Raw genomic sequence first — 23067 nt, 5'->3', positions numbered from 1 at the left:
ATATTCCAAAGTGATCAAAATCCATTTATTCATTTTTTTCCTATTTCAATTATTAAGTTTAACTCATAACAAAGAAAAATAACAAAGAAAATTACAGCACAGGAACAGGCCCTTTTGGCCCTCCAAACCTGCACCGACCATGCTGCCCAACTGAACTGTATATTTCCTATTTCTATTAAACTTTCCAAAATGCATTACCTCTCATTTGTCCGGATAAAACTCCATCTGCCATTTCTCTGCCCAAGTCTCTAACTGATCTGTATCCTCTGATGATCCTCATTGCTGTCCGCAAATCCACCAACTTTGCGTCGTCCGCAAACAAACCAGTTACATTTTCCTCCAAATCATTTATATATATATATTACAAACAGCAAAGGTCCCAGCACTGATCCCTGAGGAACGCCAATTCTCACACTCATGTATGCTATTTTCATACTCATATTGTTTACGATTGAAATTCATTAAATATACATAGAATATAGAATATATATCATGCTTAATACCTCCACACCGTAACAAAGATCAACAATCTGCAAATATTTCACTGAAATATTGTTAATAAAACAAACTTTAATTGAATAAAAGCGAGATACTGTGGATTCTGAAAATCTGAAATAACAGAAAATGCTGGAAAAACTGAAGAGGACTGGCAGTATATGTGGAGTATATGTGGAGAGGAAACAGAGTTAAAGCTTCTAGTCCACATAGCTCTTCTTTGGGGTCTTCTCTCTCCACAGATGCTGCCAGACACGCTGAGACTTTCAAACTTTATTTGAAGTTAATAATAATCACAATTTTAATCTTTTTGTGCCCGATTGTCATTAAGTTTGAATTTTATCCTATCTTTAGGAATTTATTATTTGTACCACCAGCCCCCATTTTTCACCCACTGTTCAGGCCTCCTACAGTCTGCAATATGAGACTGACTGCAACAAACCCATGATTTTTTTAAAAATGTATTCCGTTCTCAAAGTTATGAACCTAAAGTTCAGAGTGGACAGGGTGAGTCCTTCATTAGGCAGCAGACATTGTTGTGGACTCATGTTTAATTTTCCTGATTAATAATGCTGCATTGGCAGGTTACCGGACAATTCATCTCCTTGCTAGCTCCAAAAAACTAATTCAAATTGAATCAAATTCATGGTCCCCAAAAGGGAGTTGTATTAGATCCAAGCTGACAAGAACAGGCATTTGTTCTCAGGTTTGGTCCAAGGTACAAGTGGATGAAAAAAGACATTTGTCCAACTTCATTCATGAAAAGAGGAAACTTAACAGTAAGGCTCAAATAGAACAAAATATAATAAGTGCTAATGCTCAAGTAAATCCGTAAGGTTACTTCAAGCTAAAACTGACATTAGGACTAGAGGTAGAAATGAGTTACTAGGAAATTTAGGACAGATGCTACAGAGTGTGGGATGGATTTAAAAGTACAGTGTTAGAGGGAACCATCACAGAGTCATTGAAGGAACAACTAGGTGGCATGATTGGGAGACGGGGTATTTTTTGAATATTCCCTCACTTCTTTTGTCCACAGCCCCAGTCGATAAAACTTGTTTGATTGAGTCCAAGTGACCGACTATTCTGAAATGGTTGTGGCGATCAAAAGCTTTAGCTATCAAGTTTCTCAATAGGTGTACTTTTTAAAAAATGGCATGTCTGTTAAACACAATGTTTTAAATCAAACACGTACCAAACAAATAGATTGCTTCCTGTAAATGTGAGAATTTTGATATTGCATTTATGAGTTTCAAACGCACCATTTTAGAATGCACAGATTTTCACTATGGTATTAATATTACACAGTTGAGCTGAAGTAGGTCAGAGCTTGTTTCCTAATTGTTTCATCTGTATCTGTTTTAGTAAACCCCTCAGTTTATTTATCAAAGCTCTGTGGAGACTAGTCTCTATATCTGAAGCAACAACAGCTACAGACTCACCACATTATATCACACCTTATTACACCTGCTTCAAAATCTGAATCTGAATTGTCTGGTAACCTGCCAATGCAGCATTATTAATCAGGAAAATTAAACACTAGTCCACAACAATGTCTGCTGCTTAATGACGTCCCATAAATCACAGCTGCAACCCATAATTTTTTCTAAAAAGGTCTCACTTGTGACAAAAAAGATGTTTTGCCATCACACCAATGTTACAAATAACTTCAGCACTGCATTTTCTTTTTCAAGAAAAAAAATAGCAATTATGGATACTGCTGCATTACTTCTGCCTTCCAGTTCCAGAAGTATAATATAAAAACATGCTTTTCATTGAAACAAATGCCATTAATCAAAACAGCAAAAGCTACTTCTAGTCAGGCCAAACACACCACCATGCTTGGTAATACATCAAAGTGTCTTTTGTCAAATATGCTAAACAAACCTAAACAGACCATCTTCACCTACCCGCTATGATTTGTACAAGATGCTACAAATAAAAAAAAAGTGCTTTGTAAGTAAAATGTAATTCTTCGTAATTAATAGGGAATAAGTGGAAGTCTCCGTTTTTAAAAAAAGGTTTTGCTTTATTTTATTGACAGGATTGTGTGTAGACTATTCCTATGTGCTTCACTTCTGCTTATTCAATTTCATATCATTCTTTAAAGCTGAAGATGTTAAACTATCAAGTGGATCCTTACATGTTGATGCAATGTAATGACAGGCCTAATTAAAGCTGTTCCGATTTTTTCAATTATTTTTAGGATCATGACTGAAATATATTGCACGCTTATTTTGCTTACAGAAGTACCTTTACTAAGTCACAAACATTAAATGACTACAAATTTGGCTTACTTTTCTGCCTAGACTCTATATGGAACTTAAAACATGTAAATTGCCATATTTAGAGTTTTGAGATGCAGTTTTTGTTGGCCTGTGTGAAGTGATTATTGGAGATTTGACAAAATGAGAGGAAGAGCTAAGGAAAATTCACAAAAAATGAACTCTTCATGGCGTCAAATCAGGATATTTGTGTAGACTCTCCAACATCTGCTGCTTAATACCAGCTGCTGTGGCTGATTAGAATTACCACAAATTTGTTGTTATAAAAATGCCTGGGCAATGCCACTATATTAATGGTTTATTGAGTAAATGATGAAAACCTTGAACCAGCTGATGCATTTCATTGCAGATAAGGTTTTCTGTGAATAATCAGAGTAATTCTCACAATTGAAGGCATGAGAGAAAAAATATTTTTACCAATTATTTTATTTGAACTAGCCTAGAAGTCAATACTAGCCAATACTTAAGTTAACATAAATCATTAATCAATCCATTAATTTAAAATTCAATGCATTACTGTAGTGACCAGAGAGTAAATATTCAATTTTATTTAAAATATTATCTGTATAAGATGAGGACGATGAAGAAAATATATACTATTGTCGATTCCTTCATCTTCACCTCCTGGTGAAGCTCCTGAAAGATTTTCATTCCATTATTTCAAATGGAATCAGAATCTATAAAGTGTGAACTCAGCAAGGCTCCTTAGACAGCACCCTCCAAACCCACAACCACTTCCATCTCGGACAAGGGCAGCAGACGCAAGGGAACATCACCACCTAGAAGTTCCTCTCCAAGCCACTCCTAATCCTGGTTTGGGAATTGTGATAGTACTGTGCCTTTAAGAATTTTTTAAAAATCATGTTCTCTGCAGTTTGTAAGCAGCTTTTTTTTCCATTGTTGCCAACATGTCTGCTTAGATGTCCTTTTATTGCTGCTTAAATGGTTTAAATTGGGTTTTGTTTATTTTTAATCTGGGTCTAATGCACTCTCTGGGACTTTACAGTCCTATTTGAATTGTTATAGGAAGATTGATTGACAGGTCAAGTAGGATCGTTTTTTTTTCCTCTCCCAAGAATTCTTCACTTTCAGTTTTGGTTGTAAGAAGCTGTGCGGAATTCAGACTGACAACAGTGTTTGTGTTCCTCTCCCTGCTATTATAAATTCTGCTGACTAGATGGAAGCAGGTCTTCTTGCCTTCCTGGAATGTCCAAAAAAGGTGTTTCTTTATCAGATTTGTTTGGCTGGAAAAGTATTTAACTGTTAAGATTTATACAATATCATGGTTGTTTTTTTTCCTGTTTGTAATTGGTAAAAGTTATTGCTAATTTTTTTTCTATGTGTTAACTGTATTTTTAAATAAACTTTGTTTGATAAAAACTCCCTAGTGGGTCATTTGAAACATACCTGAAGTGAAACATTTCATGCTTACCCTAGCCAAATTCAAATTGCAAAACTTATGGTCTAGGCTGACTTCATAAAATACCTTGGAGTTTCTGACCTGGATTGTAAGAGAATATAGCACCGTTCCGTCATTGTTGCTGGGTCAAAATCCCAGAACTCCCTTCCTGACAGCACGGAGTGTGCCAACACCACATGGAATGCAGCCATTCAATACATTACACTTCCCTAAGAGAATGGGCAATGGATGCTGATCTAGCCAATGATGCCCTGATCCCGCAAAAGAATAATAAAAAAGTATGCACATTCAAACAGTGAACATGGACCAAATAATCCCCAATCTACTCTGAAGTTCATAGAAATTCATAGAAACCCTACAGTGCAGAAGGAGGCCATTCGGCCCATCGAGTCTGCACCGACCACAATCCCACCCAGGCCCTACCCCCACATATTTACCCACTAATTCACGCATCCCAGGACTCTAAGGGGCAATTTTTAACCTGGCCAATCAACCTAACCCGCACATCTTTGGACTGTGGGAGGAAACCGGAGCACCCGGAGAAAACCCACGCAGACACGAGGAGAATGTGCAAACTCCACACAGACAGTGACCCGAGCCGGGAATCGAACCCAGGACCCTGGAGCTGTGAAGCAGCAGTGCTAACCACTGTGCTACCGTGCCGTCAATGGATCATTTACGAATGTTAAAAATTGCAAAAGCACAAATTAACTAGAAAGGATATATGTTACTTGAGAAAGGAAATACTGACACTGGAGGGGGTGCAGAGGAGATTCACTAGGTTGATTCCCAAGTCGAGAGGGTTGGCGTATGAAGAGAAACTGAGTAGACTGGGACTATACTCATTGGAATTTAGAAGAATGAGGAGGGATCTTATAGAAACAAAAAAGCTTATGAAGGGAACAGATAAGATAGAAGCAGGGAGGTTGTTTCCACTGTTGGGTGAAACCAGAATTAGGGGGCATGGCCTCAAAATAAGGGGGAATAGATTTAGCACAGAGTTGAGAAGGAACTTCTTCACCCAAAGGGTTGTGAATCTGTGGAACTCCCTGCCCAGCAAAGCAGTTGAGGCTACCTCGCTGAATGTTTTTAAGGCAAAGATAGATAGATTTTTGAACAGTAAAGGAACTAAGGGTTATTGTGAGCGAGCGGGAAGGTGCAGCCGAGTTCACGAAAAGATCAACCATGATCTTATTGAATGGCGGAGCAGGGTCGAAGGGCCAAATAGCCTACTCCTGTTCCTAGTTCTTATGTTCTTATTGCAAAGGGTTCGTGCAACTAATGATTTAAATAATTACACCTAAAAGGTCCCAGTGCACATGTTTTCACAAAAAAAGTAAAGACAAATGTATTTTTTTAATGAATAGCAGCCAATACACGAATCATGCTAAATCTTTGGGTCACAGTCATTATGGTAAAAAAAAGGCTATTCGATTCCTGCAGGTAAAGAAAATACACCTCTGAAGAGACTGGAGCCTAAATTTAATCTCCTTCACAAACAGAATCATGGAAATTTATGGCACAGAAGGAAGCAATTCTGTCCATTGTGTAGGTGCTGGCTGAAAAATAGCTATGATGTGGAGATGCCGGCGTTGGACTGGGGTAAACACAGTAAGAAGTCTTACTACACCAGGTTTAAGTCCAACGGATTTATTTGGTAGCAAAAGCCGCTAGCTTTCAGAGCGCTGATCCTTCATCAGGTAAGTTTCTATACTTCTACCATACTTTCAGGCAGTGAGTTCCAAACCTCCACCACCCTCTGGGTGGAAGAAAATTCTCAACTCCCCTCTAACCCTTTTTGAAAATTATTTTAAAGCTGTGCCCCTGGTTATTCACCTCCCCGCTGAGGGAAATAGGTTCTTACTACAGTTGAACTAGTATCACAAGTAGACTTACATTATCACCTGCAATGAAGTTACTGTGAAAATCTAGTCACCACACTCCGGCACTTGTTTGGTTACACGGATGGAGAACTTGGCCAATGCACCTAACTAGCAGTCTTTTGGACTGTGGTAGGACTGGTACCTGAGTTTGATTCCTGGCTTGGATCATGGTTTGGGAAGAGTCTACATGTTCTCCCTGTGTCTGCATGGGTTTCCTCCAGGTGCTCTGATTTCCTCCCAGTCTGAAAGACGTGCTGGTTAGGGGCATTGGCCATGCTAAATTCTCAGTCAGTGTATCCGAACAGGTGCCGCAGTGTGGCAACTAGGGGATTTTCACAGTAACTCCATTGCAGTGTAAGCCTACCTGTGGCACTAATAAAATAAACTTTTAACTTTAAACCGGAACACCTGGAGGAAATCTGCGCAGAAAAGGGGAGAACATGCAGACTCCGCACAGCCAGTGACCCAAGCCGGGAATCAAACCGAGGTCTCTGGCGCTGTGAGGCAGCAGTGCTAACCACTGTGCCACCATGTCATTCTCCTAAGGTCACCTTAATTTTATACACTTCAATTAAGTCTCTCTCAACCTCCTTTGTTTCAAAGAAAACAACTCACGCTTATCGAATTTTCCTGATAGCTAAACTGCTCCAGTTCTGGCAATATTCTCGTAAATCTCCACTACTCTGCCTAGTGCTATCAGATTCTGTGAGGCAGTGACCAGAACTGCATTCATTACTCTAGCTGTGGCCTGACTAGTTTTTGTACAATTTTAACATAATCTCCCTCTTCTTACATTTTTTTCCTCAGCAATAAAAGTATCCCGCTGGTCTTGCTACCTTTAGGGATCTGTGGACATGCACTCCAAGGTCCTGTTACTCTACATTTCACAGAAAATGCTGACCAAATAGATTCTCATGAAAATTATGTTCCTTTAACTGAACCTCAGGTTTATGAAAAATATTTTCTCCTCAAAGTGGACTAAATTTATCTCTTGCTACATTACTCTGAAACTGAAAAATAATTTATTGGATTTTGCAGTCGTAATGATGGTGAAACTGTCAGTGTTTGCTGTCATTACTCATCTGATACTGACAGCAACTTCTGGAGTTCACACATGCACAGTTAAACACAGTATTAGAAAGTTACTGTCAGTGATTCTATACTTCTTCATATCTTGTGTTGTTGAAGTTTCTGCAGACCGCAAGCAATAAGAAATCACTGAATTGACAAGAATGTCCACAGGGATCAGTGCTGGGGCGTCAAATTTTTATAATTTATATAAATTACTTGGATGAAGGGACTGAAGGTATCATTGCTAAATTTTGTTGATAACACAAAGATAGGTAGGGAAGTAAATTGTGAACAGAATGCAAGGTGGCTAAAAGAGTCATAGATAGGCTAAGTGAGTGGGCAAATGTAAATGGAGTATAATATGGGCAAATGTAAAATGTCCACTTTGGCAGGAAGAATTAAAAAGCTTATTATCTAAATTATGAGAGATTGCAGAACTGAGGTACAGAGGGATCTGCGCGTCCTAGTGCATGAATCACAAAAGGCTAGTGTACAGGTACAGCAAGTAATTAGAAAAGTTAATGGAATGTTATTGTTAATTGTGAGGGGAATCGATTACAAAAACAGGGAAGTAATGCTCCAGTTGTGCAGGGCATTGCTGAGACTACAGCTGGAGTATTTTGTACAGTACTGGTCCCCTTATTTAAGGAAAGATATAAATGCGTTAGAAGCAGTTCAGAGAACGTTTACAAGGCTAATACCAGGAATGTCTCTTGCGGAAGATTTCAAATGTTAGGTTTTTATCCAGTAGAGTTTAGAAGTGTCAGAGACGATTTGATCAAAACCTTTAAGATCCTGAAGGGTATTGACAGGGTCGATGTGAAGAGGATGTTTCCTCTTTTTGGAAAATCTAGAACTAGGCTTCAGTGTTTAAAAAAAAAGGCTCACTCATTTAAGATGGAGATGAGGAGAGTTTTTCTCTCTGAGGGTTGAGTGTGTCTGAAACTCCTTCCTTTAAAGGCAGAGGCAGACTCTTTGAATATTTTTAAGGCAGCGCTCTATAGATTCTTGATTAACAATGGGGTGAAACGTTATCGGGTTAGGCAGGAATGTAGGGTTGAGATTTCACTCAGATCAGCCATGATCGTATTGAATGGCAGAGCGGGCTTGAGGGGCCAAGTGGCCTACTCCTGCACCTAATTTGTATATTGTACATTTGACGCCATTAGTTTTGCGGCAGAAATCCTCAAAGAAGTTATATCTTGAATTAAATTTGACTGGGTTTTTACTGACATACCAAGTTCATAACTGCCACTGACAACCATTGTAAATCTGAAAAACTAATTATATATTGGTGGAATGCCAGATTTCCCCATTATAATTTTTTTTAAATTTGTGGAATTTAAGTTTTTTTTTAATGATATTTCAGCTTCTATATTATTCCAATACTTATTTATTCTCTGTAAAATGATAATTATACGGTACAGGATAATTATCACTTTCAATTTTGCAGTTTGCGGTCTGTGAAAATTCTTCAATGTGTTTGGTCGCTTATCCTGCTTAACGACATCACTGAATGTGGAGATCCCCCTGACCTGGCGTTAGATTCAAATTAAAGTCAGGAAATGTTAAAACCATGCCACATAAATCACTAGATCGTTGTAGGCAGATTTGTCAGAGGTGAGCCATTGTCAGAGGCGAGTGCCATTGCTTTGTCACGGACGACAAAATCCAGGCCAATATTTTTATTTGACTGTATATTATGGTCTGTGTATGGTATTGGTTTTAAATTCAAAAAGAGCAGCATACGAGTTTTGCATTTGAAGTCTCAAAGCTCAATTTAATTAGAAAGCAGTTGTCCCTAACCCAAAACACCAAACTGACAGTTCAACAGTTTCTGTTTGGATTAAGGGAACAGAAACATCACACAAGTGAATCCTCAGGGATAAATCTTTAAAACTGAGAACTAAAATGCTTTCTGAGAACAACAGGTAGGCCATCAGCCCACTGAATCTGCTCTGCCATTCGATCTAGTACCTCAAATCCATTTATCCACCTTGCTACATATACTTTATTGTTCTAACCCCACAAAAATCTATTGATCTCAAACTTGAAAATCATTGATCCTTTTGGTGATCGATGGGGATCTACTACCCATTGTGGGAAAACGTACTCCCTGACTTCATACTTTAACTGTCCTACCTCTAATTTTAAGATTATTCCCTCGCTTTCTAGAGTCCCTGACAAAGGAAATTGTTTCTATTTTCCCTATAATGTACTATTTTAAGCATCTTCATTGGATCTAACTTAGTGTCATCTTCAAACTTGGATATGCAACACTATTTCCTCATTCAAGTCATCAATATATATGATAAAATGCTGAAGTACTGGTCTTAATCCCAGAGGAACACAACCAGTTGCACCCCACTTGAGAATGATCGCCTTATCTCTCTGTACTGTTTAATTAGCAACTTGTGTTGCAAAGTTACTTCCAATTCCGTGCGCTCTTTTTATATTAACCTCTTATGCAGATTATTTCTGCAAGTCCACATAGACAAGACCCATGAACTTCCTTACCCACCATGTTAGTGGTCATCAGAAGAGAGGGATAAGTCCAACGTTATCATTCATAGAAATCATAGAAACCCTACAGTGCAGAAGGAGGCCATTCGGCCCATCGAGTCTGCACCGACCACAATCCCACCCAGGCCCGACCCCCACATATTTACCCGCTAATCCCTCTAACCTACGCATCTCAGGACACTAAGGGGCAATTTTTAACCTGGCCAATCAACCCAACCCGCACATCTTTGGACTGTGGGAGGAAACCGGAGCACCCGGAGGAAACCCACGCAGACACGAGGAGAATGTGCAAACTCCACACAGACAGTGACCCGATCTGTACTGTAAAGTATAGTATGATTGGAGTTTAAACCACTGAAAGAGAACATTTGTGCACTCATCCTTGTGCCTGTTCCTTTAGAAAATGCAATGATCTGGGCCTCAACTCCCTGTGGCAAAGCATTTCCAGGCTCCAACAACTCAATGCACAAAAAGATTTCCTCTAAGGCTGAAATACTGGATTGTCATAAAATCCAATCTGGTTCACTAATGTCTTTTAGGGAAGAAAATCTGTCATCCTCACCTGGTCTAGTCGACATGTATCTCCAGGCCCACAGCCATGTGACTGACTCTTAACTACCATTTCAAATGATCTAGCAAGCAGCTCAGTTGTTCTCAAACTGCTACGGAGAAGTAAAAAAATGAATAAAACTGGACTAACCACCTAGCACTGGCTTAGGCACCAGAAACGACAATGGCACACCATGCCCAGCTGACCCTACAAAGTGTTCCTCACAGGTGGCAGCACAGTGTATACAGTGGGAGGGAGTTGAACCGGGAGTCGAACCGGGAGTCAGTGACTCAATCCTTTGTGGCTTGGTGACTGTGTGGAATTTGCGTGGGTTCCCTCTGGGTGCTCCAGTTTCCACCCACAGTCCAAATATTTGCAGGTTAGATGGATTGGCATGCTAAATTGCCCCTTAAGTGTCCATAGATGTGTAAGTTAGGGAGATTAGCTGGGTAAATGCGTGGGGTTACGGGGATAGGACAGTAGGATGGGCCTAAGTAAGATGCTTTGCGGAGTGCTGGTGTAGACTCGGTGGGCCGAGTCTCCTCCTTCTGCATTGTAGGGATTCAATTATTCTATTATAAGCTGGCATCTAACCGACAATGTGAAAATTTGCCCAGCCAACTGTCCACAGAGCACAACAAATCCATTCTGGCCGATTAAGGCCCCCATCAGTCTACACTCAATTACCAGCAATGCGATGGAAGGAGTCAGCGACAGTGCTATTAAGTGGCAATTACACAGCAATAACCTGCTCACAGATGTTCCATCTGGGTTCCGCCTGGGGCTCCCAGCTCCTGACCTTACAGCCTTGGTTCAAATATGGACAAAAGAGCTGAATTCAAGAGGTGAGATTAAAGTGATATGAAGGCAGCATTTGACCGAACTGTGGCATCAAGGAGCTCTAGCAAAAACAAAGTTAACGTGAATAAGCAGGAAAACTCTCCACTGGTCAGAGTCACACCCATCACAAAGGACGATGGTTATAGTTGTTGGAGGCCAATCATCTCAGTTCCAGGACATTGCTGCAGGAACTCCTCAGAGTTGTGTCCTAGGCCCAACGATCTTCAGCTGTTTCATCAATTACTTCCCTTCTGCCATAAAGTCGGCAGGGGGATTTTCATAGAATCCTGCAGTGCAGAAAGAGGCCATTTGCCCCATCGAGTCTGCACCAACCACAATCCCACCCAGGCCCTATCCACATATCCCTAACCTATTTACCCACCAACCCCTCTAACCTATGCATCCCAGGACACTAAGGGGCAATTTAGAATGGCCAATCAACCTAGCCCACACATCTTTGGACTGTGGGAGGAAACCGGAGCACCCGGAGGAAACCCACGCAGACACAGGGAGAATGTGCAAACTCCACACAGACAGCGACCCGAGCCGGGATTCGAACCCAGGTCCCTGGAGCTGTGAAGCAGCAGTGCTAACCACTGTGCTACCGTGCCGCCGTGCTGATGATTGCACAGTATTCTGTATCATTTGCAACTCTTCAGGTAAAGAAGCAGTCCGTGTCCATGTGCAGCAAGCCCTGGACATTCAGACCTGGGCTGATAATCGGCAAGGAATATTTGCACCACAAGTGCCAGGCAATGCTCATCTCCAACAAGTGAGAATCTAACCATCTCCCTTGACATTCCACAGTATTACCACTGCTGAATCCCCCATCTACATTATCATAGACTAGAAACTGAACTGGACCAGCCTTAAAGTCTGTGGTGACCAATAGCTGATCAAAGGATGGGAACTCTTGTGTTGAGTAACGTATCTCCTGTCCACCATCTATAAATCACAAGTCAAATAGAATACTCTCCACTTGACTAAATGAGTGCAGCTCTAAGAATACTCAAAAAGTTTATCACCTAGGATAAAGCTTGATCGGCACCCCATCCACCACCTTAAACATTCACTCCCTCCATCATCAATGGCAGTATATACAAGATGCACTGTAGCAACTCACCAAGATTCCTTCAAACAGCAACTTCCAAAGTCACAACCTGTACGACCTAGAAGGACAAGGGCAGCGGATGGCCTTGCAAATTCCCACCTGCAAATTCCCCTTCAAGCCAATCACTATCCTGATTTGGAACGATATCACCATTCTTCACTGTCATTGGGTCAAAAGACTGGAACTCTCTTCCTAATTGCAACGTGGGTGCACCTACACTAGATGTACTTCAGCAGTTCAAGGCAGCAGCTCACCACCTTCTTCTCGGGGCAATTAGGGATGGGAAACAAATTGCTGGCCTTGCGAGTGCATCTCTCATTCCACTAAAGAAATAACAATTTAAAAATCATAATCAGTTGTCACTCACTGCCCAAACCAAATAATTTTAAAAAAAAATCAGTCTACCATTTTTCTCTCCTTTTAACCTTCTCTGCTTCAGTGAACTGGTCCTGGTTTCTGAAGCTACTCCTGAAACCACTATGTTCCATTGCTTACATCATCTTGGGAATCTACACTATACAGGTTCTATGGCTTTAATTACCTCCCTGTGTGCCCAAAAAGCAGTTGACAAGGTGCTGCATTCAAGGCTATTTTGCTAAGTGGTGAGATTAACATTAGAACAAATAGAAGATTGGCTAGGTAGCAGAAAACAAAGAGTATGCATAAATGGGTCTTTTTCTGATTGCCAGGATGCGACGTGCAAAATCTTGCACGAGTCTGTGCTGGGGGCTCCGCTTTTTACAATTTATATCAATGACTTAGATGGGGAAGCGAAGGGAAGGTATTAAAGTGGCAGATGACCCAAAGATTAGTCTTTTTTTATTCATTTGTGGGTCATCAGCGTCACTGGCTGGTTAGCATTTATTGCCCATCCCTAGTTGCCCGAGGGCAGCTGAGAGTCAACCACATTGCTGTGGCTCTGGAGTCATATGTAGGCCAGACCAGGTAAGGGCAACAGAGTTCCTTCCCTAAAGGACATTAGTGAACCAGATGGGGTTTTCTGCTAATCGACAATGGTTTCAGGGTAGATTCTTAATTGCAGATATTTTTTATTAAATTCAAATTCCACCATCTGCCGTGGTGGGATTCGAACTCGGGTCCCCAGGACATTAGCTGAGTTTCTGCAATAATAGTCTAGCGATAATACCACTAGGCCATCGCCTTCCCAGAAGAGTAGAAAAGTATGTTTTGAAGAGGACATAAGGAGGTTGCAGATGGATACAGATAGGTTGAATGAATGGGGAAAAATCTGGCAGATGGAGTAAAATGTGAAGTTGTTAACTTCAGCAGGTACAATAAGAAAGCAAGTATTACTTAAACGGAGAACAACTTCAGAATTCTGAGGTGCAGAGGAATCTAGGTTTCCAGTACATGAGTCATAAGTTAGTTAGCGTGCAGGTACAGAAAGTAATAATAAAAATAATGCTATCTTTATTATGAGAGAAATTAAACATAAAAGTGTGGATGTTATGCTTCAGCTATACTGGACATTGGTGAGACCACATCTCGAGTACTGTGTGCAGTTTTGGTTTCCTTATTTAGGGAAGGATGTAAATGAGTTGGAGGCAGTTCAGGGGTTTGTTAGATTGATACTTGGAACGATCGGGTATCTTACGAGGAAAAGTTGAGCTTATTTTCACTGGAGTTTCAAAGAGTGAGAGGTGACTTGACGAAAATATACAAGCCCCTGAATGGAAAGGATGTCTCCTCTTGTGGGAAAGTCCAGAACTCAGGGGAACTTTTTTAAAAATTGAGTCGCCTTTTTAGGTCAGAGACGAGGAGAATTTGTTTCGCTGAGGGTTGTGCTAGTTTGGAACTCTGCCTCAGAAGGCGGTGGAGGTGGGATAATTGAACATTGAATATTTTTAAGGGGGGAGCGTAGGTAGATTCCTGTTAGGAAAGGGAATCAAACGCTGTCAGCAGTAAATGTAAATGTGGAATTCAAAACGCACAGATCAGCTATGATTTTATTAAGTGGTGGAGCAGGCTCAAGGAGCCAAATGGCCTGTTGCAGTGATTATTTATGGCTCACAATTCGATCTTTCAATGCCATTTTTAATTTTATTCCATTCTGCATTTACTTGTCCCACATATGTTCTGATTTGGCTGCTATTGTTCATCAGAGTGAAATTCACATCAGCAATTGTATATTTCATAATTTCACCTAAGTGAATTCCACCACCCAACAATCCAGGCATGTTTCATTTCTTCTTATTCAAATTTGATCTTCGTGTTAATAATATTTACTTCTTTGCTTTAGTGCAGACAAAGCCTCATCATAAGCTTGTGTAATGGTTTGGTGTATACGAAGTAACATAACTAATGACTGCCATGTCTACTTGCATACACGTGAAACCCAATAACAGATACAGTAACAAGTCTCACAACACCAGATTAAAGTCCAACAGGTTTATTTGGTAGCACGAGCTTTCGGAGCGCAGCTCGGGCGGCACGGTAGCACAGTGGTTAGCACTGCTGCTTCACAGCTTGGGTCACTGTCTGTGTGGAGTTTGCACTTTCTCCTCGTGTCTGTGTGGGTTTCCTCCGGGTGCTCCGGTTTCCTCCCACAGTCCAAAGATGTGCGGGTTAGGTTGATTGGCCATGCTAAAAATTGCCCTTAGTGTCTTGAGATACGTAGGTTAGAGGGATTAGTGGGTAAATGTGTAGGGATATGGGGGTGGGGCCTGGGTGGGATTGTGGTCGGTGCAGACTCGATGGGCCGAATGGCCTCTTTCTGCACTGTAGGGTTTCTATGATTCTATGATTACAATATAATAAAAGCAAAATACTGCAGATGCTGGAAATCTGAAATAAAAACAGTGGATAAACTCAGCAGGATCTATAGAAGGATCATAGGAACTCGGAAAGTTAACTGTCTTTCTCTCTCCACAGATGTTGTCAGACTTGCTGCGCTTATCCAGCAGCTTCTGCTTTTATTACAATACCATGATTTCCTGTGACATCCCTTCCTATTATTGCAATACATAAATGAAGTAAAGCTAAACAAGAACATTTTCTCCATTTTCTTTGCAAAATTGTAATTTTCCAGGGAAAAGCTTTGCCCATATTTTTCTTCACTATAATTTCTGATGTACCTGAAAAAGTAATTAGGCAGACCTTGAACTTTTAATGTAATTTCTCTGCAACTAACCGTAAGAGTTAACATGGTGATGAGAATATTATTTTTACTCACTGTAGGCAAATACATGAGATTTTCTCAGCACCTCAAAATAGATTGAGGCCAGTAATTCCCTGCATGTCGATTGGTAACCGCTAAATATTCATTTTGTCCTCTATGTAGAATAACATGTTGAACCAATGAGCTGCAATATAACTCTGTAATAGCCACATTTATTAATTATGCCCAAGAAATTACTTTAACCTAAAAACAATTAAAGTTGGAACTATAGCATTAGAAACTTTGTATTTTCAAATCATATAAAAATTATTAGTAGCTTCACAGCTAATTAGAATTAATGCAGAATAAATTTTGCTGCTCTATACCCATTCTAGTTGATCCCATGGTACAACATATTTTTATGAAAGCAAAAAACTGCGAATGCTGGAAATTTGAAATAGAAACAAATGCTGGAAAAATTCAGTCGGTCTGGAGAGAGAACCAGTTAACGTTTTAGGTCTGTGATTCTTCTTCAGAGCTGAAGAGAGGTAGACATGTGATGGGTTTTCTGCTGTTGAAGAGAGGGGTTGGAACAAAATAGATCAGGAATAGGTTCGAGCTCAGGAGATACTAAATGACAAAGATGTCATGGACACAAGACGAAGGGAGTGGTAATTATAGTTTTAAAGACAGGTGAGAATTATGGCATGAAGGTCAGATAACAGAATGCATGAACAGCAGAATAAGGATCAGCACTTTTGAAAGCAAAACATGAGAACAAGTTCTCTGAGCTATGAGGCAGGGTCATCCAGATTCAAAACGTTAGCTCTGTTTGCTCTCCACAGAAGCTATCAAACCTGCTGAGATTTTCTAGCATTTTCTGTTTTTTTAAATTTCAGATTCCAGCATCTGCAGTAATTTAGAATGGGGGGGGGGGGGGTGGTGGGAAGAGTCAAATGGAGGACAGAGTTCAAGGTCTGAAGTTGTTGAACTCAATGCACCTAATTAGAAGATAAAGGTGTTGTACCTCCAGTTTGCGTTGGGTTTCACTGTAACACTGTAGCAGGCTGGGGGCAGAAACGTGAGCATGAGAGCAAGCTGGTGAATTGAAATGGCATATGCCAGGAAGACTAGGGTCATGCATATGGACTGAATGAAGTTATTTTACAAAATACTTTTGTTGGAAACTCAATTGAATTTTGGCCAGATTATGCTATTCTGGTTTTACATCAAAATTGCACTATGTTGTTATGATAACAAATATTTTGTTCAACTTTCTCCCCAACTAACCAGGTTAAAAAGTAACACTCCTTTTACTAACAATTTAGGGTGCGGTCTTTTGAAATTAGCACTTTTGACAAGCCAAAGTATTAAAAATAATCTTCGAGAGGAGTAAAAGTACATCCAGTAAAATTACAATTCTCAGAAAAACAGTATCATTTGAGGTTTCCTGTTTTTAATAAAAATGTTGTGGTTCAGATGTTGAAAGAAAGCCTAACCACAAAATTGTCAAATAAAGTACAGTTCATTAGTGCAATGCTTGTTATTCTAAAATGTTTTGAATCCAAATTCAATGAATAGATTGAGCTGCACTGTGCCACATTTTACTCTTCACAGTCACTGTATAATTCAACAACTTTATATTTAAATGTTAATTACAATTACATTGACATACCAAGTCATATATAACTAATTTTATCATGTTTCAAATACATATCAGATATGCCCTTTCCACTTTTGTGCTAGACGACAGATTTTATAAAAGGTAGACTCAGCAGCAAAGTATGTGATATGAGCAAAGAATTTACTGGCACGCCCAATCCCATGGTAAATGGTTGACAATAAAGCGGGGGGAACTTAAAACTGAAATACAAGGACATTGTATCATACAGAAAAAAAGAACAAATTTGCAATTATATAGCATTTTTCCTGACTTCAGGAAGTTCCAAAATGCTTCACAGCCAATTAAGTACTTCAGACCTGTCGTAATGAAGGGAAACATGGTTAAAAAGTTCTAATAAAGTTTGTGTTAATTTTACATCTGGCTGATGCCCAAGTTGTCTGACCCATTTATTTGATTTTATTTTAATACTGCAATGCTGAACACATCACAGTGCATCAATTGTATGCAGCAATTGTGACACAGTGCAAAGCTAATCTCTTCAATTTTCTCCATTGCATAGCATAATCTTCATAATTTATTGGGCTGGCGTAAGAAAAAGATAGGCTAGATATACATATAAATCTATTTAATATGTATTATATAATGTATATCTTCATGTGTGTATATATTATTTTGATATATGTGCGTGTGTGTGTGGATGTGCTTCAATTTTATTTGGGTATCCTGATAATGGGGGCTGCGGGACTTAGGGGAGGGTAAATCTTGTTGACCAGCCAGTTTCTATGAGTTTATGGTGGAGTCAGACTTTCGACATGAATGGTTGGTTACCTGTTTGACTGCAGTGGGTAACCAATTAAATTCTCAAGGGCTTATTACAGGCACTTTCCTGACACAAACTAGATACTCAATATAATGCACAGGTCAATAATATGTTGCACAATACCTCCTGTCGTATGAGGAGGCTGCACCCGTTGCAACCCCCTCAATCTCCAAAGCCTCTAAACTCTTCTGTCTTTTTCCTTACCTCATTTGAGGCCAGCAGCTTTAATTCAATGGGGCTCTCCCGCATGCAGCCACTTAATTGGTCATTTCCTTCATTTGGGGGTTCCTCAGTCTTACAGTAAAATTGGAGCCCCACAATGAAAATTCAGCTCAAAATATTTGATAAAAATTAGGTAATTATCACCTACAATGGACATTAGTTGTCAAAGGCACATTTCTGAATTAGTACACAGTGTATTTTCAACTGGGTACTTTACTATTTCAGGGAAGTAAGATAGTTAATTTTTTTAAAAATGAAAATAAATTTGCATAAGCACGACTACAGTGAACCATTTTAAGCATAACTCAAGTTGGCTTAGCAGTTCAGCCATTTTTACACATTTGATAAATCTTAAGTTGATTGTGGGTGCCATTTCTGCAGTAAGTGACATTATTTTTCAAGCTGTAAAATGTATTGATAAACTCATTTCAAACACAAAATTGGCATACTCAGAAGAATTTCTGAAGTCTTCACTTCTGCAGAATTACATAGTTTTAAGTCCATCCACTTGATTATTTTTTCACATCACCTGATTATGTGCAAAAACCTTCTGCTTTGGTAGCTATGGAAATAGGCTACATGGTTTAATTAAAATTGTAACATGATCCCCCATTTTGTTTTCAGTAGGTGTGTTTCCTGTGCATAGCTCATGAAATAACCAATTCCTATTGAACATGTTACTTGCACAATTTATGACTGTATTTTAGCACTCATCAATCATATGATTCCTTACACCATTTGCACAACTAAAACCATTTCTGATTTATTTCTAAGTGCAGCTGCATCAGTGAAGCAAGATAGATAAAATTACATAGATTCACTTACATTCCATAAATCTGAGGTGCTATTTCGAGTCGATTGAGGTGCATGTACAGCTCTGTGTCATATTTCTTTAACAACTGGTCTTGAATGCGATTTACTTTGGAAACTATAGCAAGTGACGGTCCCATGTCCTGAGGTCTTGCAAATGGCACAGCTGTAACCATCTCTTCTTTTCCCTAAAAAGATTAATTGAGTGTACAGATGAAAACGTAAATGCAAAACTTTCTCACATTCAATAAAATCACACATTAATCATGTTTTCTAAATCATTGTTAAATCTCTTAATTCCTGCTAAAGTTTCAAGCAAGATTTTAAGTTTTTATCATGAAAATCAGACCCAAAACAATGACCAAACTATCAGTGATTAGTAACCACAAATGTTGCTCATTCTGGAATAAAACAAGCTACTTGACAAGTAATATATATCTTAGTTGAACATTTTTTTCTAATAACTTCCTGCACTTCTAAATGTGTCATATTAATAGCGCTTATATCCTGTTTTATATGTTGGTGCTATTTCCTTATATGCTGTTCTAATTATAGCCTTAAAATGTCACCCTTGTGCTCACATCATCAACTGCTATGTAAAGGATAATTCCTATTCTCATAAAATAACAATTCCTATGTTCAGGGTTTAAACCCAAATCAGCACTCCAATTGTAAGCTATATACAAAAAAGTTGAGATAACTGCTGTATTTGCCTGAATCCAATTTTCTCTAGATTCAATCGTACTGGAAAGAAATACAAAATTATAGATATATTACATTGCAAAGGAACCTCCCGAGCCAAGAATCAGAGAATAAAACCCAAGATTCATTGTGGTCTCAGTAATGCTCATTTCATTTATTTTTGGTGAAGCTTTAGATCTCTAATGTTTCCCAATCGGCTGTCAAGCCAAATTCTCAAGGCTTTTCCTGCTCAGGCTGAATACCCAGTCCATTTAAATGTTACTGAGCAGCCTTACAAAGGCATCTATCTTCACTGATGATATGATTAGAGTATCCGCAAGCTGGCCAGGTAGGTCAGCAGTGGTAAATCTCTTTCAAGATTTATGGGAATAAAGAGCAAAGTACATCTTGAGACTCAGAGCTTTATATCACAAAAGTCTATTGTCACATGTTGTCATGCGGTGTGTGTTTTGCAATATGCTGGAGCTTATGAATCATTAATTTACATTTACTAGGATGCTACCGGGACTTGATGGATTGAGTTATAAGGAGAGGCTGGATAGACTGGGACTTTTTTCTCTGGAGCGTAGGAGGCTGAGAGGGGTGATCTTATAGAGGTCTATAAAATAATGAGGGGCATAGATCAGTCAATATCTGATAGTCAATATCTTTTCCCAAAGGTAGGGGAGTCTAAAACTAGAGGACATAGGTTTAAGGTGAGAGGGGAGAGATACAAAAGGTCCAGAGGGGCAATTTCTTCACACAGAGGGTATTGAGTGTCTGAAACAAGCTGCCAGAGGTAGTAGTAGAGGCGGGTACAATTTTGTCTTTTAAAAAGCATTTAGACAGTTACATGGATAAGATGGGTATGGAGGGATATGGGCCAAATGTAGGCAATTGGGACTAGCTTAGGGTTTTAAAAAAAAGGGCGGCATGGACAAGTTGGGCCAAAGGGCCTGTTTCCTTGCTGTAAACCTCTGTGACTCTATTTTATGAATATCTGTGGCTTTCAAGTCCATGTGTCATCCTTCATAGGTGCTGCAGCTTTCATAATAAAGGTTTAGCAGATCATAGTGGCCAAGGTGATCATTGTTCTACTAGCAGTTCCTTTGGAAGGGCTACAACATAGACAGTCACAGAGTTGTCCTGTTTTGGAAGCATCATTTGGCAATGTCCTGAAGGCAATAGCCAAATCCAAAATAGTTAAAAGTGGAATCACAAACTTTTACTTGTATAATGCTTTAATGTAAAATTTCCCAAGGGATTTCACAGTAACGTTATCAGACAAAATTTCACACTGGGCATGTAAGGAGGTACTGTAGATATTGACATACGAGTTGACCTGTGAAGCCAAAAATCGTTCCAAAAATTGAGGTCAGTTAACACGGTGAGCATAAAATGTCAACCCCCAGTCTGGGTGACATTTTTAAATGTGAAAAAATTACATGTGGCATAGCTTATTGAATAAATTAATTGTAGAAATATACCTTTAGCAGGATGAAAGCATTTTAAAATTCATTGTCTTCACAATCTGACAAAGTGCATCAAATTCATTCCGAGTCACTTATGGCATCTTTGCATGGATCCCAGTCTGGATGAAATGTGGCATTTTCTTTGTCAGAATAATCCCTTCGTAACAATTCACCTTGCTCTCCATCTACTGAATTTGATATTTTGCCCTTTTTTTGAATGATCTGATGACATTTTGTGCACATTTGATGATGAAGCCACTCAAATACATCAAGTGCATATTTCCATCCTTTATGAAGGTTTTTTCTATTCCATTTGGTGTGAACATGATCCTTGACTGGCTTGTTCAGGTACATATCCAAAGGTTGAACAATGGACACAAGAACCACTAGTAATCCTGCATGGGCAAATCTTGATTTTATCATTGATATGGGATCGGATCATGTCCCAGATTAATAAACTGCATTCTTCACATAGGCCATTGGGATGCTTATTTCACATATAATCGATCCATTACTTCACTCTATCCTGACCTATCCAATCATTGTCATGGACACGCACAAAATCTCCAGCAGGAGATTCGATTTTTGGCATGGTTTTACGTTTGAAAATTACCATAGGCTTTAATTTCAAACAATCTGCCACGCAGGCGAATGTCACCATGAAATTTGTCTTCTCATGACCTGTAGTTCTTCACTAGAATAGTTTTTTAACCTTTCCACTTGACAGTTCAGTTGTTGAACATACTGAAATTCATGAGCTTTTGATCCACGTTACTAATATTTTTTTGCCACTGCCTGATTATGGCTCACTGGAAACTGGTAATTAATGGTATTGGATTATTTTGATAGTCCAAGTGATCTTGGTCTTCTGCCGCAACAGCACATCTATATTCCATAAAGCTGCTACATCAACCAGCTCTGAACTATTTTCTGGACTCGGTTTGATTTGATCCACTTAAGTGCATATATATACACATTACATTTCTGTTAATGATGAAAACATCTGAACAATTTTTGAGGACCCATTCAATTATATGCTTCTCAAGATCCGTCCAGTAGGCGGTCCCTGTTGTCAAGTCACATTTTGTCTCGGGCATCGCCTTCAGAGCAATTCCTTCTTCTTCCATTCTTGCATGGGTTTTTCACTAATACTGAATTCCCTTGCTGCAGCACAGCTATTTGATGAGTTAGCAAATATTATGACTTTGAGTATGAAACCAGCTTCATACTTTATTTGTTTTGCTGGAAGAGTAATTCCTCTTCATCATTCAGCATGAGGGATCTGTTTTGTGTGGGCATGTCTTAAATTCCTGCACATATTCACAACACAGCGTTTTGCCTGCTCAGTCCCATGCACCCAGCTATAAGGAAAGTAGAACATGTACTTGTGAGGTGAGAAATTGAGGCCGATGCAAATATAGCATGTCGTGGCTAAAAAAGGAGGGTCAACTTATACAACGAATATATGCAAAAACACAAATTCTGGGGCCAGAAAAATTGAGTTGTTTTATTCGTCAGGTAGACTTACATTATAATCTACAATATTAAGGGGCCGCCCCCAGAAAGAGTTCTCCCTGGAAGGGGAGAGAAGTTGGAAGGAGATAGGCTGGGAGAAGGAGGTGGCTTAGTGGTCTTGTCACTGGACTAGTAATCCAGAGACTCAGGGTAATGATTTGGGGACCCAGATTCGAATCCCACCATGGCAGATGGTGAAACTTGAACTCAGTAAAAATCTGGAATTAAAATGAAACTGTTGTTGATTGTCGTAATAACTCATCTGGTCCACCAATGTCCTTTGGGGAAGGAAATCTGCCACCCTTACCCAGTCTGGCCTACATGTGACTCCAGATCCACTCTTAAAAATGTCCTAGCAAACCACTCAGTTCAGGAATGGGCATTCAACTAGCAACAACCACATCCCCTGCATAAATACATGTCCCTGACAGCGGGGAATACACAATGGGGCTTCAATGTTGGGGGAGTCCAGAACTAGGGGGGTTATAATTTGAGGATAATGGATAAATCTTTTAGAACTGAGGTGAGAGAAATTTCTTCACCCAGAGGATGGTGAATGTGGGGAATTCACTACCATAGAATGCAGTTTAGGCCAAAATGTGTGATTTCAAGAAGAAATTAGATATA

At 39.5% G+C, this 23067-nt stretch overlaps 1 protein-coding gene across 7 annotated transcripts in view; it reads right to left on the bottom strand.

Annotated features, from left to right (window-relative positions):
- tbc1d5 (TBC1 domain family, member 5) overlaps positions 1 to 23067 on the bottom strand; it is a 494311-nt gene that overhangs the window by 168139 nt on the left and 303105 nt on the right. For all 7 annotated transcript variants that reach the window (XM_078235915.1, XM_078235905.1, XM_078235953.1 and 4 more), the window contains one exon: positions 18788 to 18960. In XM_078235915.1, the coding sequence (XP_078092041.1) occupies positions 18788 to 18960 (173 nt within the window). The remainder of the gene's footprint in view (positions 1 to 18787; positions 18961 to 23067) is intronic.

Source organism: Mustelus asterias, chromosome 2 (assembly GCF_964213995.1).
Source record: "Mustelus asterias chromosome 2, sMusAst1.hap1.1, whole genome shotgun sequence".
NCBI classification, from domain to species: domain Eukaryota; kingdom Metazoa; phylum Chordata; class Chondrichthyes; order Carcharhiniformes; family Triakidae; genus Mustelus; species Mustelus asterias.
The sequence above is the reverse complement of the archived record's forward strand: the minus strand, read 5'-3'. Positions and strand labels throughout refer to the sequence as shown.